The sequence below is a fragment of the Rhodamnia argentea genome, chromosome 8, assembly GCF_020921035.1.
Source record: "Rhodamnia argentea isolate NSW1041297 chromosome 8, ASM2092103v1, whole genome shotgun sequence".
Lineage (NCBI taxonomy): Eukaryota > Viridiplantae > Streptophyta > Magnoliopsida > Myrtales > Myrtaceae > Rhodamnia > Rhodamnia argentea.
In genome coordinates this window covers 24042467-24057941 of record NC_063157.1, presented here as the reverse complement: position 1 = coordinate 24057941, position 15475 = coordinate 24042467, and the positions used below count along the sequence as shown (strand labels likewise).

At 41.8% G+C, this 15475-nt stretch overlaps 3 protein-coding genes across 3 annotated transcripts; 2 read left to right on the top strand and 1 right to left on the bottom strand.

Moving 5' to 3' along the window:
- The first annotated feature begins 1471 nt into the window (after positions 1-1471).
- LOC115735241 lies at positions 1472-2242 on the top strand. Its single transcript, XM_030666374.2, has one exon. It carries the CDS (start codon positions 1569-1571, stop codon positions 2118-2120), a length of 552 nt encoding a protein of 183 aa, XP_030522234.1. The 5' UTR covers positions 1472-1568; the 3' UTR covers positions 2121-2242.
- A 4419-nt stretch (positions 2243-6661) lies between these two features.
- Positions 6662-11237, top strand: LOC115735236 (rho GTPase-activating protein 5-like). Its single transcript, XM_030666368.2, has 6 exons — positions 6662-6843; positions 6885-7375; positions 8508-8628; positions 8818-8937; positions 9702-9932; positions 10364-11237. Exons 2-6 carry the CDS (start codon positions 6927-6929, stop codon positions 11045-11047), a joined length of 1605 nt encoding a protein of 534 aa, XP_030522228.1. The 5' UTR covers positions 6662-6843; positions 6885-6926; the 3' UTR covers positions 11048-11237.
- Positions 11238-11645: 408 nt separating this feature from the next.
- On the bottom strand, positions 11646-15087 carry LOC115735237 (N-carbamoylputrescine amidase). The gene is made up of 9 exons (XM_030666369.2): positions 14816-15087; positions 14084-14132; positions 13797-13888; positions 13463-13614; positions 13335-13381; positions 13182-13215; positions 12754-12920; positions 12360-12456; positions 11646-12276 (listed from the first exon to the last, which is right to left on the bottom strand). Exons 1-9 carry the CDS (start codon positions 14899-14901, stop codon positions 12101-12103), a joined length of 900 nt encoding a protein of 299 aa, XP_030522229.1. The 5' UTR covers positions 14902-15087; the 3' UTR covers positions 11646-12100.
- Positions 15088-15475: the final 388 nt, after the last annotated feature.

Below are 15475 nucleotides of genomic sequence, written 5' to 3'. Positions count from 1 at the left end.
ATTACACATGTTTTCCATTTTACTGCACAAATTGTTCGTACGAGGTCCAATTCAAATGCTGATCTCTGGTTCTTCCGTGTCAGCATTTTAATGTTATTTTTCCGGAGTGATCACCACGTAGTGATCGGCTTCTGATGCTCATTTTTTTGGAGTGATTATCACACAGCGATCGGTTTCAATCGAAATGAGATGGGGTATGGTTAATTTGAGAATGAAAGCGATCTCATTTCGCATCTTTTAATTATAGATGTTTGAACTCAAATATTGATGTACTCTGACTTCGAGTTTAATGACAAATAGCATTCTCCTACGACTTATACGGTCATGATCGGAATGATCAGGACACAAAACCCTAACTTATATAATTCTTAGGATTGTGAAAAGAGGCAGACTGAATTACATGAAAGCAAAAGCGCGTATTTATATGCCCAAAACCCTAACTCAGGAATTTTCCAATCAACAAGTTCTACGAGAATGTCACGTCACACTAGCAAAACGTTGGAAAAAGCAGCTGAGTTCTACGGCATCTTCCAATCAAAGATGAAGTGTCTAAAAAGTTTGGAAAAACTAAGAATAATCGAAACAATAAATTCAATTTATTATATCGAATAAATGTCCTAGAGAAGAAAATATATCAAAATTCTCAAAACCCTAGATTTGTCACACAAAAGACGTAAATCAAAACTTAAGGCGCCTACTGAGAACCCAATCCATGCACATCCGCACCACATTTTGATAATTAGGATCCGTTTGTTTAAATGAAAACTATTTTTCGGGAAAATAATTTTCTGATTTTTTAGTGTTTGGATGATGGAACATTAATCGATGTACTCAAAGCGTTTGCTGTGGATTGAAAATAAAAAAAAATAAAGAAGAAAAGCATTTTTTCTAAAGCTACCAAATAAATGAAAATAAATCATTTTCCTTCTTCCCTTTGGCATAAATTTTTCGGCTCTGTTTATTTTAATGGAAGAGTTTTCCGCGAATTAATTTTCAGGATCGTTACGCATTCAGATTGCTAGGAGATCATTTACAGTAAAAAACAAAATTATACATGCTTACGATAAAACAAAAAAGAGTTTCCTAACCTAAAAAGGGGAATAATTATTCGGAAAGTATTTCTTTTTATTATGAATCATTTAAAGAAAAAATGCCCTCTGTATTTGCGCTTAGCTCATAAATCTCACGTGATCGAATGCGCTAGCATTTACAATTAGCTCATCGGGTTTACGTGATCGAATGTGATAATTTGCATCGCATCACTTGCGACTTGAGACTTTCGTCATTTTCTTCATTTTCCATTTTTGGGGCGAACTTTTGCCACTTTCATTTTGCATCGTTTGCTCTTTTGCCCGACTCTCTCCCCACATGTGAATTGGCTAAACTGACCCTCCCAGTCTCTCCAAGGAACCGGAACGCGGCGTAACGACGTAGGGGCAATTTCGCCAATGTAAATTTCTCCTCCGCTTCACTACCTCACAATCGCTCTACTCTGTTCACTCTCTCTCTCTTAGCGAGACAGATAGACCCAATTGTCTTCTCCCACGAAGCAAATACCGCGAGATCCGATGGGCAAAAAGGTCAAATGGTCGTGGACCTCCGCCCTAATCGGCGCGGCATCCGCCTCCGCCGCCACCGCCGTGTTCCTGGCCAAGCCCAAGGACCCGACCTTCCAGCTCATCTCCATCAGCCTCACCTCCTTCAAGCTCAACCTCCCCGTCCTCGACGCCGAGCTCCTCCTCACCGTCCACGTCACCAACCCCAACGTCGCCCCGGTCCACTACTCCTCCACCACCATGTCCATCCTCTACGACGGCTCCCCCCTCGGCTCCGCCGAAGTGGCGGCCGGCTCCCAGCCGCCGAGGTCCTGCCAGCTGCTCCGCCTCCCGGCGCGGCTCGACGGGGTCGAGCTGGCCCACCGCGCGGGGAGGTTCTTCGCCGACGTGGCGCGGCGGGAGATGGTGCTGGACGCGAAGCTGGACGTGGCCGGGGTCGCGAGGGTTCTGTGGTGGGACCACCGCTTCCGGGTGCGCATGGACAGTCACGTGACGGTCGACCCGGTGTTCCTCGACGTGATCGAGCAGGAGAACAGGTCGGAGCTCGAGGTGTTCCTCGCCTAGCCTTTTTTCACGAAAACGCCCTCCCGTGGATTTAGCGGCCCTGTAATTTTCATGTCTGAAGGTCGGAATTGCAGATGTAGTATATGAAATTAATCAAAAAAATTGGTATTACATGTTGATTAATTATGGATTTACTTAAGAGTTGGACCGTGATTGGCTGAGGAAATTGGGAATTTTGATTGATGGTAAAGTGGATTGAACGATAACTAAAGCAAGCTAAACGAGTGATTATGCTGCGTTTTGGGAAGTTCAGCTTTCCCCTCCAAAACCCTTCGAGAAAAACATGGGGTGCTCGGCGACAAAAAAGTTTGGAAGCTTTTGTCAAATGCTGACCTTGACAAAACTGAAAGGCCAAGGCAGCCTTCAGCATTTGAGGATGGCTTTTTTCTAAGGTTAAATATTTTTTTTCTTTCAAACCTACTCTCATCAATTTTTTCATTTTTCAATTTTGCCTTTGTTGTTACTGTTCATCTTTTATACGCAAGGGCGACCGGGCATGGCCAGATTTGGCTGTGAAAGGTCGGTAAGGTCGTGCCACCCCGGGCGACGACCGGTGTGCGCGCGACCTTAGGCAGCCCTTGCAAGACCCTTACAAGGGTCGTGCGACCTCATATGACGGCCGCCGGTGCCGGATCTTGTTCGCCGGCAAAGGATTTAAGTTTTTTTTTTCTAGTGAAAAATAGGGAAAAAATTACAGCCAAAGTCTTTGGCGAGAAGAATTTTACCAAATACTATTTAGTTCAAAGTTGCATTATAAAGGACATTTTGCCAAACATAATTATATTTCAAAAAAAAAAAATTAGCCCAAAAGTCTTTGCATTTTCTCACCGAGCTTTCTCCCATATCCAAACCAGGCACAATGTGAAGATCAATCTCAATGGTGTGATTCTAGGAATTTGGGCCAAAATGAACGAGGTTAATCTAGGAAAGAGGGGCTTTGATGGGCTCAAAAGGCCTTCCATTAACACACATAAACGTCGGCTTTCCATTGTCATTTGTGATGAACGTGCATTCTCAGTGCAACGTGGCGCTGTCGCTGGTATCTCAATAATTGACGCTTACCTTCTTTATACACATTAGAAAAAATTACACAAATGATATCTAAACTTTAGTTCAATTTGTATCATCACTCATAGGCTTTTAATTTGTTCACTATGAACGACATTAACATTAGCCGTGTATTTTATCCCTATATATTAACCGCCGAGAAATAGCCGAGATACCAATAAGAGCACCGGATAATATAAAGGATCTCCATTCCCGTGCGACAAAGAATGTCACAATGCAAATGAATCTCCCAACCTTAGCCCCGGTCCGAGTCGATCATAATGCGAGTTTTATCTTAGAGGCGGCTCCCGTATTTCCCTTTTTTTTTTCTATCTAATGTTCAGCAAGTTGGCGAGACACTCATACGCTTTCGATTACACATGATATATGATATTAATTTCGCACCCACAAAAACCAATATTCAGGAGATGGAAGTCGCGGATGCTCCTCCGGCAACTCTCGCAGTTCTTCTCAAGCAATCGCAACTTTCCGATCGCAAATAGAGAAATTCCTGTGAGACCATCTCGCAACGTTCGGACTGATGGAGGGAATGAGCCTACTTTTCATTGACACGTTGAATATTCCAATTGAGCTTTCGGGCAGGTCTAAAATGCACATGCTTTGCTGAGGTAGTACATGTGCTTGAGTCGAATGAGCGATGATCGCGATCCAAGTTGGCCGATCATGTTGTCTTGTCTTCCGGTCTCTAACACGAATCCAACGACACCCAATTATGAACTTGGATTTAAGCATGAGGAAGGGAACCAACCGAAAGGCTTAGGGATCACGCGTGGAGGGCCAAGCACGCCCACAAAGGACGAACCCCATTTGGACATCCTTAGATCTCTCTGTATGATTACTCCATATCTTGCTGCGACAGCAAACATGAAGATAATGATGTGGTTTTAGAGAGAGAGAGAGAGAGAAGAGCAGGTCCATGATGGTGCGACCAACAGAAACTGTTTGGCTCTGACATCTTCCTCGACCCAAAGTTTCTTCCATGCGATTCAGTGCATTATCATTTCAGCAACGGCATTAGAAAATGGGCATCTGAGAGAGGGTAGAATTTGATATTCTGGCCTCTAAACAGATCTCTCTCTCTCTCTCTCTCTCTCTGTGGCTTTTAAAATCATTACAGCAGGGGGAACTTCTCGTGATCCAGCTACTCCAATTTCGATCTCAGTTCATTTGTCTTTAAAGGAAACAGAGAGTATTCAGCTGGATCTAAGCCACGTTCAAGATCAGATGATACGTAGCAGACGAACCATGAAAGCTCTCCATTTGTGAAGTCATGACATGATGCAATGAGTATGGTAAATCTTATTAGACCCATCAAATTGGATGGATCGAACTCGATTATAAATCGTTTGATCTAAATAGACTCATTTATCGTAATGCAACTCTAGTGGCCCATACCCAATTCATATTTATAAAACAATTCCATGTTAATGGGAAAATGTTTTATGAAAAAATTTCAAAGAAGTGCTAGAAGTGGACCTTGTTTTCAAATAAGGGTCTCAAGTGAATTTTATTTCAAATAAGGATTTAAAATGATCATGTCAATCTAAAAATAAGAACCTAACCTCACCGGCTGGTCAAAAGCGTTTTTGTTCTTTACATTTTTTTCCTTTTAATTTTTCTTTCTTTTTTCCTTTTTACATTTTTTTTCTTTCCTTTTCACGATGGCCGGTCTCGGACGATGGTCGGCCACTAGCGATGCCTAGAGAGGGCTAGGTGAGGCCACCCTCAAAAACCACAGTCGAGGGCCAGCATTGCCTAGGTTAAAAGATCCAATTTTTTTCCATTAAAAAGACAAACTCAAAGAAGAAAAGAAAAGGCTAAAACTTATTTAAAAAAACACAAAAAATAAAAAAATCTAGGCCCTCCTCATGTGATCACCACCCCATTGCCAGTGAAGCATCGGTGATGGCCGGTGACCCTCCTCGATCGGAGGCAAGGGGCTAGCCCTCACCTGAATCGGGAGAGGGCCATGACCCTCTCCCAAGTCCGGGTGAAGGCCGACCCTCGTGTTGGCATCATCAATCCCGCCAGCCATCGTTGACGTAAGATCGAGTGAGAACAAGAGAGAAAGAAGATTATTATGTCTTATACTAGCAACAGTGGGCCTATTTCTACCCCCCAATTCTATCTAAGACACTTACTTTTTTATGTTAACCGACAAAACACCTTTATGTCTCTTCAATTTACTGTTCATTTTACCAAGTTAATCAAGAAAACTAGTTTGATCTCTATCGAATAACATAATTTCTCCTAGCATGATATCATTTTTATCTTCAACTTGCCACTTTACTTGAAGAAAGTTCTTAATCTTTACTCACAACCCCATTTTTTTTTCCTTGAAATCGCACGAGCTATACAGAAAATTAGAAGCTTCCGTTTGCGAGAGCTCATGAATTCTCAATCAACTGCATAATTTAGGAGAAAGATAAACGTTTACGTCTTTCTAGACGATAAAGAAACGAAGAATAGGCAACATTACATAACAGATTTAAATAGAGAAATGACTGTTCATAAATAAGGAATGAGAGGAACAAAAAAAAAAGAGTCAAGATAAATATTTGATCAGATTTGATGTTACAAAAGTATATCCATAGTTACCTGAAAAGAACATGTTCTCCATGGAAAGAGGTGTGTTTTGACCCACCCCATCCCCAAAAAGAGATTAAAAGAGGTGTGAAAACAGGACCTGTCAAAAAAAAAAAAAGTCACTTTGCCATAATCTCATACTAATATAAATGCACTCAAGAGAGAGAGAGAGAGAGCGAGTTTATTCCTTGTTAGTTCGTTTACCTACTTTAATAACCACGAAAACAACAAACTAAACGTGTCCGCAGTAAACAAAATTCGATGACGATGATTGTATCGACAAAATCTACCAAACAATCTTTTAATATATCAAAAAACATGTTATGTGTCTAACACGAGGACATGGTAAGTAAGTGAAGGGTGATTGGCTCCGCTCTAGACTATTTTCGATGAATAAATAGCTATTCCTTTTTTATACAATCACCGTGGAAATCAAAATCCGAGATCCGACATTTATATAATTTCAAGAAAGGGCTCGAAATGCCCTAATTTTCTCGAATAAGGACCTGAAACCTCTCGCTTATGTTTCTCTTATTCTTCTTCCTTTTTAAATTTTAAATTTAAACCAACTAAAAATTAAGTCAAAATTATATTTTGACGAAAATACCCTTGATCGGCAGGCCGGAGAAGTCATACCCTTATTTGAAATTTTGATCGAGAAAAACCTTTATTTGGAATTTTTCTATGTTTAATTAATGTAAACTGCTAAATGCGTCGTAATTACTTTTCTTCCACATGTTACGTGCGAAATATGAAACCCAATAAATACAAAGAAAGATTAAAAAAAAAATTAAGAAAATAAATAAAAACACATATAAGTAAAGCCCGAGAACAGTTTCCACCAATGACCTCTCCTCCCTCCGGAACCATCTTCATCTTCAACCTTCAATCTTCAATCTTCATCTGTATCCGCGCCTCGTCATCCTCGGAAACCAAGAAAGGAAAATCAAGATCCGTTCCCAATCTGGGAAAGAAACCAGGAAATCGCCACTCAGCGATCCATTGGGTCCCACTTTAGCTCTTCCCTTCACAGACCCACTTCCCGTGAATCCGCAATTTCGCTCTCCTGATTCCCCCAAAAGGAGGGGGGAGAGGGGGGGAATCAAGAAAAGCAGTAACCGCCATCTCCGTTTCCCCACTCCGAGCTCAGCAATGGCCGAGGTTCTCCACTCGCCCTCCCACTTCCCGTCCTCCCCGGCCTCCCCACCTTCCTCGTCCTCCTCCCTGTCCTGCGCCCCCCGCCCCGGCGGTGACGCCGCCCTCAGCGCCCCGCCCTCGCCGCCCTCCTCGGCCGCCGCGGACTACGGCGACGACTCCGCGTCGGCGGCGGAGGAGGAGGAGGAGGAGGCATGCGAGGGCTGCAAGGAGGAGGGGGAGGGCCGGGAGGGTGACCAGCTCTCGCTGCTGGCGTTGCTGTTCGCCATCTTTAGGAAGTCCCTCGTCGCGTGCAAGAGCGACCGGAGGGAGATTTGCGCGATGGAGATCGGGTGGCCGACCAACGTGCGCCACGTGGCCCACGTCACCTTCGACCGGTTCAACGGGTTCCTGGGTTTGCCCGTCGAGTTGGAGCCCGAGGTGCCCACGCGAGCTCCTAGCGCCAGGTGCATTTTGGATTTGACCCTTGAATCTGTCATTTTCACTGTTCTTGTTGCCGCATCGACCGTTGCTATTCTTGGAATTGCGATTTTCTCCTTTCAGTGTTGTCCGATTATGTGTTGGAGATGACTTTATTTGATGTATCTGCTATGAGCGGCCATTCGCTAATTGTGGTGTGGCGTCTGGGTTATGAATTTGTGATGGTTACTTTTCTTCCCACTGCATTGCCTATGTGAATTTCGAGTTATCGGCTTAGAATAGTAGTCTCATTTAGCATCTTGCCATAAGAGGTATGCACTGTAGATTGACAACGGAGAACATTGCTGCCATTTGTTTCTATCTGTTCAGGAAATTTTATGATTTATAAAATCCGGATGCACTTATTGAAAGTCTAAACTGTGGGCGACTACAAACTTTTCGAGGTAGTTTTTGGTAGTCACAATTGGAGGGCTTTGATATTGATCTTCAGAATAAGCCAGCCATGACATTTGAGGACTAGTTGTAGCATTTTGGGTAAGAAAAGTTAGCAGTCGCAACTGACCCCTGTTTAGTTCTCCTGCGTATTCTCTCCTTGCTTGTTCATGGAGTAGGCTGGTTTCTTTCATCTGTACCATGAGACGCTTGACATCTTTTAGAATCATATTCAAATGTTTCCTTGTAGTCTTTTAGAATAATAATCATAGGTTTCCTTGTAGTCCCTGAGATTACGTTGAGCTCTGCCAAACTCTCTTCATTTATATGTGGAGTATGATATATCTCGAACGAATGAAGTTGTAACACTGTTCACACTTCACAAGAAACAACAGGTCTTTTGAGTCGTCAAGTCTCTGTTGCATTTATATGATTAGTAAAGATATAAACAATGGGGCCTCAACTAACTGCAATTAACAACAACTCAGAAGGGTCAATGTTCGCTGGACAATTCATGTTAACTTGTTAACTTTTTAATCTCCTGTGCCTTGTTACTTTGTTGACATCACAGTATATGATATGCTCTTCCTTTGCTGATGCTTCAAAGCCAATGTTTTGAGGATAGTTTTTAGTTGTCTATCTTTTCTGTGAGAATGGTTACCAATTGTAACTAGACGGATACCTTTTGAAACCTGCATATATTCTGATCCAGTATTCTTGAACTAGTGCACATGTTTTTGGAGTTTCGACGGAATCCATGCAGTTATCTTATGACTCTAGAGGGAACAGTGTGCCAACAATACTGCTGCTCATGCAACGAAAGCTGTATTCTCAGGGAGGTTTACAGGTTCGTTATGACTTTCTCTCTTAGCCCATGATTGTTTTCGAGTTAGATCCAGTGGAGATAGCGGTTCACATATAACAGGGTTTTGATAGAATCGCATATATTCAGTTCCTTTTCTGGTAGTAGTCAAATCCCAGCCAGTTTAATTCGTAAATCTTTAGTATCATCATTAGGCGTGTTTCATTCTTGCAGGCAGAAGGTATTTTCAGGATAAATGCAGAAAACAGTCAGGAGGAGTCCGTTAGAGACCAATTAAATAGGGGAGTTGTACCTGAAGGCATCGATGTGCATTGCCTAGCTGGACTTATCAAGGTTTAAGCTTTGATCACTACTGCATAAGCTCTTACTTCTTTTCCTCTTCGTAGTTGCATATCCTATTTTATAGTCCCAATACCACTCATGACCTCCCAAATGGTTAAGTTCATGAATAGCAGTATGTGCAGGAATACATTTTATGTAACTGGCCATCTTCCTGTAGTACTTGAAGTGGTATGTGTTTTTTTTTTTTTTTTATTCTGATGAGGAGACTGGACAACGGGAGTGTGAAAATATTCTGAAGTGGAGTCGGTAAATGCACAGAATAAAGCTATGGGAAAGAAATGTGCATTCTGCAATCTAATGCCATTTTAAAGTGTTTTTATCCAAAATGCTGCATCATATGCCATCTTATTGGGATTTGTTTTGGGTGCATCATGTAGTCTTCTATCTTCTTCTAAGGGTAGGTTGGGTACGATTGGCCTGTTGTCCTTATTTTTATAGAGAAGTGATACTCCCCTTGATTACTTTGTTCTGCAGCACAGTCAGAACTACTTCATGGTGTGCACGATGCTCTGCGGCACAAAATACTCTCACCTTGAACATGACGTGATGTGATGTGAGAAATTATGCTTAGTTGAGTCTTGATATCAGGACTACAGACTAAAGATGAAAATTAAGATCCCAAAATAATGTTTATACCTGGCGAGTTCTATAAATTGTTTGCTCTTTGAATGCATGATCTTCATGTACAAACAATTGAATTTCATTTTCTCTTATTATTATAAGATAAAGTAGACTTATTCCGTGTCAAATTGTAGGCATGGTTTCGAGAACTTCCCACTGGTGTGCTGGATCCTCTTTCTCCAGAGCAAGTAATGCAATGCCAGACTGAGGAAGAATGTGCCGAACTTGTGAGGGTTCTACCTCCAACAGAAGCTGCATTACTGGATTGGGCAGTCAATCTTATGGCTGATGTAGCGCAGATGGAGCATCTAAACAAAATGGATGCGCGCAATATTGCCATGGTTTTTGCTCCAAATATGACTCAGGTTAATTTTCTTCCATGGACAATTACAGGGCCATAAATATAGACTCCGCTAGTGAATGTTACTTCTGTTCTTAAATTGTGGAGTATTTGGCTTGCCTGCTTTGCATAGTTGATTCATGCTTTGGTGCTGCTATATAAAGTAGGTCTCTTTTGTGTCCTTTTAAGTGCATTTCCATCAGACATCGCATACTTCAGTGAAGGTTTCTCTTGTAAAATGGCCTGCAAATGCTGCATTATGCATCAGTTTAACTTGACACAGTGAACTCATGATCTCGTAAACATCAAAGTTGATTGGAGGAGAGGTTGTCATGTAGATAATAGAATTTGTGCATAGGCCAAGAACTTTTATCTTGGTTCATTTACAATTTGTGCTATCAGTTTAACTTTACAGATATGCTTCGGTTTGGGTGACTGTCTTTTATTGTATTGCAGATGGCAGATCCCTTGACTGCTTTGATGTATGCTGTCCAAGTGATGAATTTCCTCAAGATGCTAATAATAAGAACCCTGCAACAAAGAGAGGACTCCTCAGTGGAACCAGCTCGGCCTTCCAGTCTCGAGCCTTTTGATGAGAGTGGACACCAGAGTCCTTCCCAGCCCTGTCTAGGAGTTTCTGCCGAGGACAATGAAGAACGCGAGCAAGTTTTCACTGCTGAAGAACCCGATATAGATGGCTCCTCTAACTCAGATGAAAAGGCGAGCATCACTGAAGAAGAATTATGTCGTCATGAGGAGGTGATGGAACTCGACATTCTTAAATGTGAGACAGAGGCCAAAATGTTTGATACTACTAAGACTGGAATCCAAGAGGATGGAAGGAAGGCCAGCTTTGGCCAATCTATTGAGACAGACTTTGAGAAGGGTCCTACATTTATCGACATTTTCAAATGTGAGACAGAGGCCAAAATGTTTGATCCTACTAACACTGGAATCCAAGAGGATGGGAGGAAGACCGGCTTTGGCCAATCTAGTGAGACGGACTTTGAGAAGGGTCCTACATTTTTGGACTTGCATCAACCTGCATTCCAGGTGACAATGCCTGTAGAGAAGAGCCTGGTAATTGGCAGCTTAAGCCGTATAGATTCAAGAACGGAGTGGATTGAGGCATGGAGATGAAATGTTTCTGCACTTCTAGGAACAAGCTTCTAATTGTGTAAGTTTGTATGAATCGGAGTCGGGGGAGGTTTTGTGAAGAATTTATGTTTTTTTTTTTCACGGTGCCATGTCTTAGGATTGTTTGAAACTGTTTGATGTTGCGACAACATTCCACTTGTGATCATACTAGCTCAGTGGAGATTCACTCGTCTTTGCTTGTCGTTGGAACCTTGTACTGCTCCCGTTTCTTGTGGCCTTGTTCTCTCTCTCTCTCTCTCTCTCTCTCTCTCTCCAGTCTACATGAAGACTTGCATTTCCCGACATTCAATTCCCTGGATGGAGAACAGCACAATTCCATGAAATGGGTGCCCAAATTTATGGCACAATCGTGTTCGTGTTGATTAGAGCATAATTAGCATATGCAGTACCTGGTTGTCACTGCATTCTCCATCCAATTCGCACAGGAATGGTGCCATTAACCTCAGAATTCATTCGTGCCGCTCTCGAATCTTAAAGTGATGCGGCCTTGCATATGTTAACATGCATTTTTCTACCTAATGAATGTTCTCTGTGGAGAAACTCTCAAAATTTACCTCGAAGTATGATCAAGAAATTGAGATGAGCCAGTAATAGTCACTCCCCAGTGTACAAGAAATTGACTTTCAAATGGAACGACCCCTCCTCAGCAAATATCCACCATTAGGACTAGCTAGCAGCTAAGCAACACGCCATCTGACATCGATTTCTCTCATGACGCATTAGAGCACCCGAATGCAATCCGTTCAGATTTTTGTCAGAAACAAACACGACTCAAACAAAAAGTTGGGCAGCACAATTAATCACTCAATCTCACTGTAAATAGTGTATCTTTAGCATGTGAAGCCTACAGTCGAGAGACAAAGAGAAAAGTGCCAAGCCCCTCTTCACCGGAAATCATTCGGGAGAGCGGTCTACAATTATTCAATCCCTCTTTCAATTCTCCACGCAAAAGTAGCATACTTCTCTTTTCAGTTGTTTTCTTCCTACAACTGAAGGATTATCCTAATCTCAAGGAATCAAGGAGGCACCGTGCGATCACATTTGAGGATTGCTTCCATCCAAGGTGAGAAGCACCTTGTATAGGTCTGGGCGTCGATCTCGAAATATTCCCCAGCTGTGTCTCTTGCGTTTTATAGTAGCCAGATCAAATTCCGCCACAAGAACAGCTTCCTCCTTGTCATTAGCGCTTGCCACAATTTCTCCCGTTGGTCCTGTGCAATACGTAATCCTACTTCAAAATATCACAAGCAGAATATCTCTATTCTAGAATAACTTGCAATTGTCGACCTAATACCTGCTATGAAAGAGTTGCCATAGAATGTGATCTCACTCTTTCCATGCTCTGTCTGTATTACTTCTTTTCCTATTCGATTTGAAGCCACCAGAGGTACCTATATTTGTCGAAGTCCAATGAGATTCCTTCACAAGTATACTGTAAAGCAATAATTAACTACATGACCTCAAAGGAGGAAGACTAGGGAGAGCAAATGCATAATGCAACAAGAAATTGCTCTAGGTTAAGTACTTATTACTACTCATTGGCTAAAAGAAGAAAGATCAGATAAGCATTTTCATGAAAAAGATGAAACCCATTTACTTTCACAAGTTTGCGTGTCAAACACTAATCGGGCAGATTAATGTCCCAACATTACTAATTAGTACACGATTTGATCTAGCAGAGATTGTACCAGATTAGCCCCAGCATGCCCTTGCATAACTCTCTTCCAGTGTTCTCTAGAATCAAGTCCTTCATCCTGTGGTTCAGAACCAATTGCAGTTGGGTATAACAATATTTCTGCCCCTTGCAAAACCATTGCTCGAGCTGCCTCAGGAAACCACTGGTCCCAACAAATTGCTGGCAAAAATAATAAAGTTGATCAACCTGTCAGATCTTACCCTTCAGCCTTGACTTATAGAATCAGCCTGAAATGTTACAAGTTGCATGAAATACTTGCGAACCAAGATTGCGAGTTCAAACTCAAAAAAGAGGATGTCGCAAGAAGGCGATTGCTATTTGCTCCGGGTGGTTTCTCATGGATTTTGAAAATAGTGTAGCAACAGGCGGGTTATGTAGAGAGAAAAAAAAGCTGCAGGTATAACATATAGAGCTCCTTACCAACTCCAATCTTGGCAAATTTTGTCTCGAAAACCTGTTAGCCAGAAAATCAAAGTCAATCTTATAGAATATCTTTGATTAATCTCACTGTCACAGTCCATAGCTAAGGAGAAAGAAGATCGAAAATTGACTAATACAATTGCTCATACACACCTTAAAGCCAGTGTCCCCTGGATTGAAGTAGAACTTCTCTTGGTAACCTGAAGATGCACTTCCCAGTGAACTCATCATCTATGAAGCAAATAAAGATTCAGGGCATAAAAAGATAGTAAGTTATGGACCTGGTCCATCGGGGATGTGCGACTTTCTATACAATCCAAGATCACTTCCATCAGCATCAATCATAGCTATAGAGTTGTAATGGGCATTATTTGCCTCTTCAAAGAAGCTGACAGGTATCACTACACCCAGCTCTTTCGCAAGTTTCTGCATCCTATGTAACACGGAATTAAGCAAAATGTTTACTGCAACTGTGTCATCTTGCTGGAAATTTTCATATCAAAAGAATAATAAGGCCTCAAACATGTCAGCAGAAGCAGGAACAATCTGCATGTCAAACAGAGCACTATGTCCAACAATCTCTTCTGGTAATCCAAAATGACATGCACAATTTACCTCATAATAGTTGGGTGACCCTTGTAAGGCTTTGCGCGCTGAAAGAAATCTTCCCTCTGTGCTTGACAAAAGTAGTATCCTTCGAAAAGTTCCTAAAAGCAAAAGCTAGGACATCAAACTGACATTTTGAGCCTTAAGGCCATAAATATTCCTCCACTCATAATATGGAAGATTGGCAGTAACTAGAATAAAGTCAAGGACATCCTTGAGGAAAATATTCTACGAAATGACTACCAAGTATACTAAGGTTTACAAGGATAAAATGTTCCGAGTTCAAGAGCTCATACCTGAATGAGAATGATGTTTGCACCCTTCCCATGAGCAGCTCTAACCAACCTACATTAGAGAAGATCATTCAGCAATCTTGGTGTAATGCATCAATGCACTCCATGAACCAAATTCGAATAGTATTCAGTCACAAGCGTTTGCCCCAGACTTGCGAAAAGGCGACCTGTGGTGGAATGCCCAGAACGAGGAAACAAGCGGTAGTGGCATTGTTAACAGATCACGAGTAACGCAAAGACAATTAATTTCGAGCATCCACGACTCCATAAAGAGTACCGCAAGTTGAATCTATTGTAGGGCCATTGACATTAACAAAGAGGTGTGGCGATTGCATCACGTTCCCCCCCTTTTTTTCCTTTTTTTGGTAATTCCAATTTCCTTGAGATAGCTCTTTCGCAAATTGACAACAATCATATCCCACCTATAAAGAAATCCTACTCTACTTCCTTTGTTTTTTTCTTCAGAGGCCTGTAACAACTTGAGTTTAGCACCAAGAAGCAGCCAGTTTTTGGGCTGGTGAGGGCTAAAGCAAAGAAGCTTCGCCAGCTCAATGCTCCGTTCTAACGCGAAAAGAGGAGCTAAAACCCTTCAGAAGTTTGACGAAATTAATGAATCATAATTACAAGATGGAAGAACAAAATCGGGGAGATAACAAAGAAGAAAGCAACACTCAGAAACCGGACATAAAAAAGCCTTTTTTTGGCATAATGAAGAAGAAGGAGGAGGAGGAGGACCTCTCACCAGTGGAGACGTTGGTGGAGACGTCGTCGGTGCAAGAGAATTGCAGGGTTGAGACCACCACTTTTCGTCCTCCTTCCATTGGAGTGAGCTTCAAATTCGACTCCTTTCCGTCACCCCCCCAAAAATCAATCGTTTTTTTAGGGTTGATGCACGCCAGAGCAGAGAGACGAACGCCTACTTTGATTCCTCAGTCTTCACCAGTCGTAGGATGACTTCACTGTGCCGCTCTGCTGGATTCTAGAGAGAGAAAGGAAGAAGAAGAAGAACGTTTCAGTTTGACAACTGACAGAGACAGAAAATGATGGGGGATCAGGTTTTATTGTTTCTGAGGATGTTATACGAGGTTCCTGTCGATCGTATAATATATATGGCTGACTAAGCATCCTCAAAGCAAAACATTCCAGCATTCGATATATTGATTTTACATAGGATTGGTTTTTTAGATTTATAAACTTCGACTTGACCAATGACCAATGTTTCGAATCCCTCCTTAAAAAAATATAAAGACCGATATTCTTATTTATATAGTTTATAATATATACGTTTCTTCAATTGATTAATCAACTTAATTATTTTTTACTCATCATCTGACATCACTCATTTTAAGTTTTGGACCGACGATTTGGTAGCACAGCTATTAGCTATAGCCGTGA

Coding starts and splice junctions, on each gene's coding strand:
- LOC115735241 (XM_030666374.2), top strand. CDS start 1,569: ATGGGCAAAAAGGTCAAATGGTCGTGGACCTCCGCCCTAATCGGCGCG.
- LOC115735236 (XM_030666368.2), top strand. CDS start 6,927: ATGGCCGAGGTTCTCCACTCGCCCTCCCACTTCCCGTCCTCCCCGGCC. Junction 8,629..8,817: donor ATTCTCAGGGAGGTTTACAG/GTTCGTTATGAC, acceptor TCATTCTTGCAG/GCAGAAGGTATTTTCAGGAT. Junction 8,938..9,701: donor GCCTAGCTGGACTTATCAAG/GTTTAAGCTTTG, acceptor GTCAAATTGTAG/GCATGGTTTCGAGAACTTCC.
- LOC115735237 (XM_030666369.2), bottom strand. CDS start 14,901: ATGGAAGGAGGACGAAAAGTGGTGGTCTCAACCCTGCAATTCTCTTGC. Junction 12,921..13,181: donor ATTTGCCAAGATTGGAGTTG/GTAAGGAGCTCT, acceptor TATTTTTGCCAG/CAATTTGTTGGGACCAGTGG. Junction 12,457..12,753: donor GGCATGCTGGGGCTAATCTG/GTACAATCTCTG, acceptor CGACAAATATAG/GTACCTCTGGTGGCTTCAAA.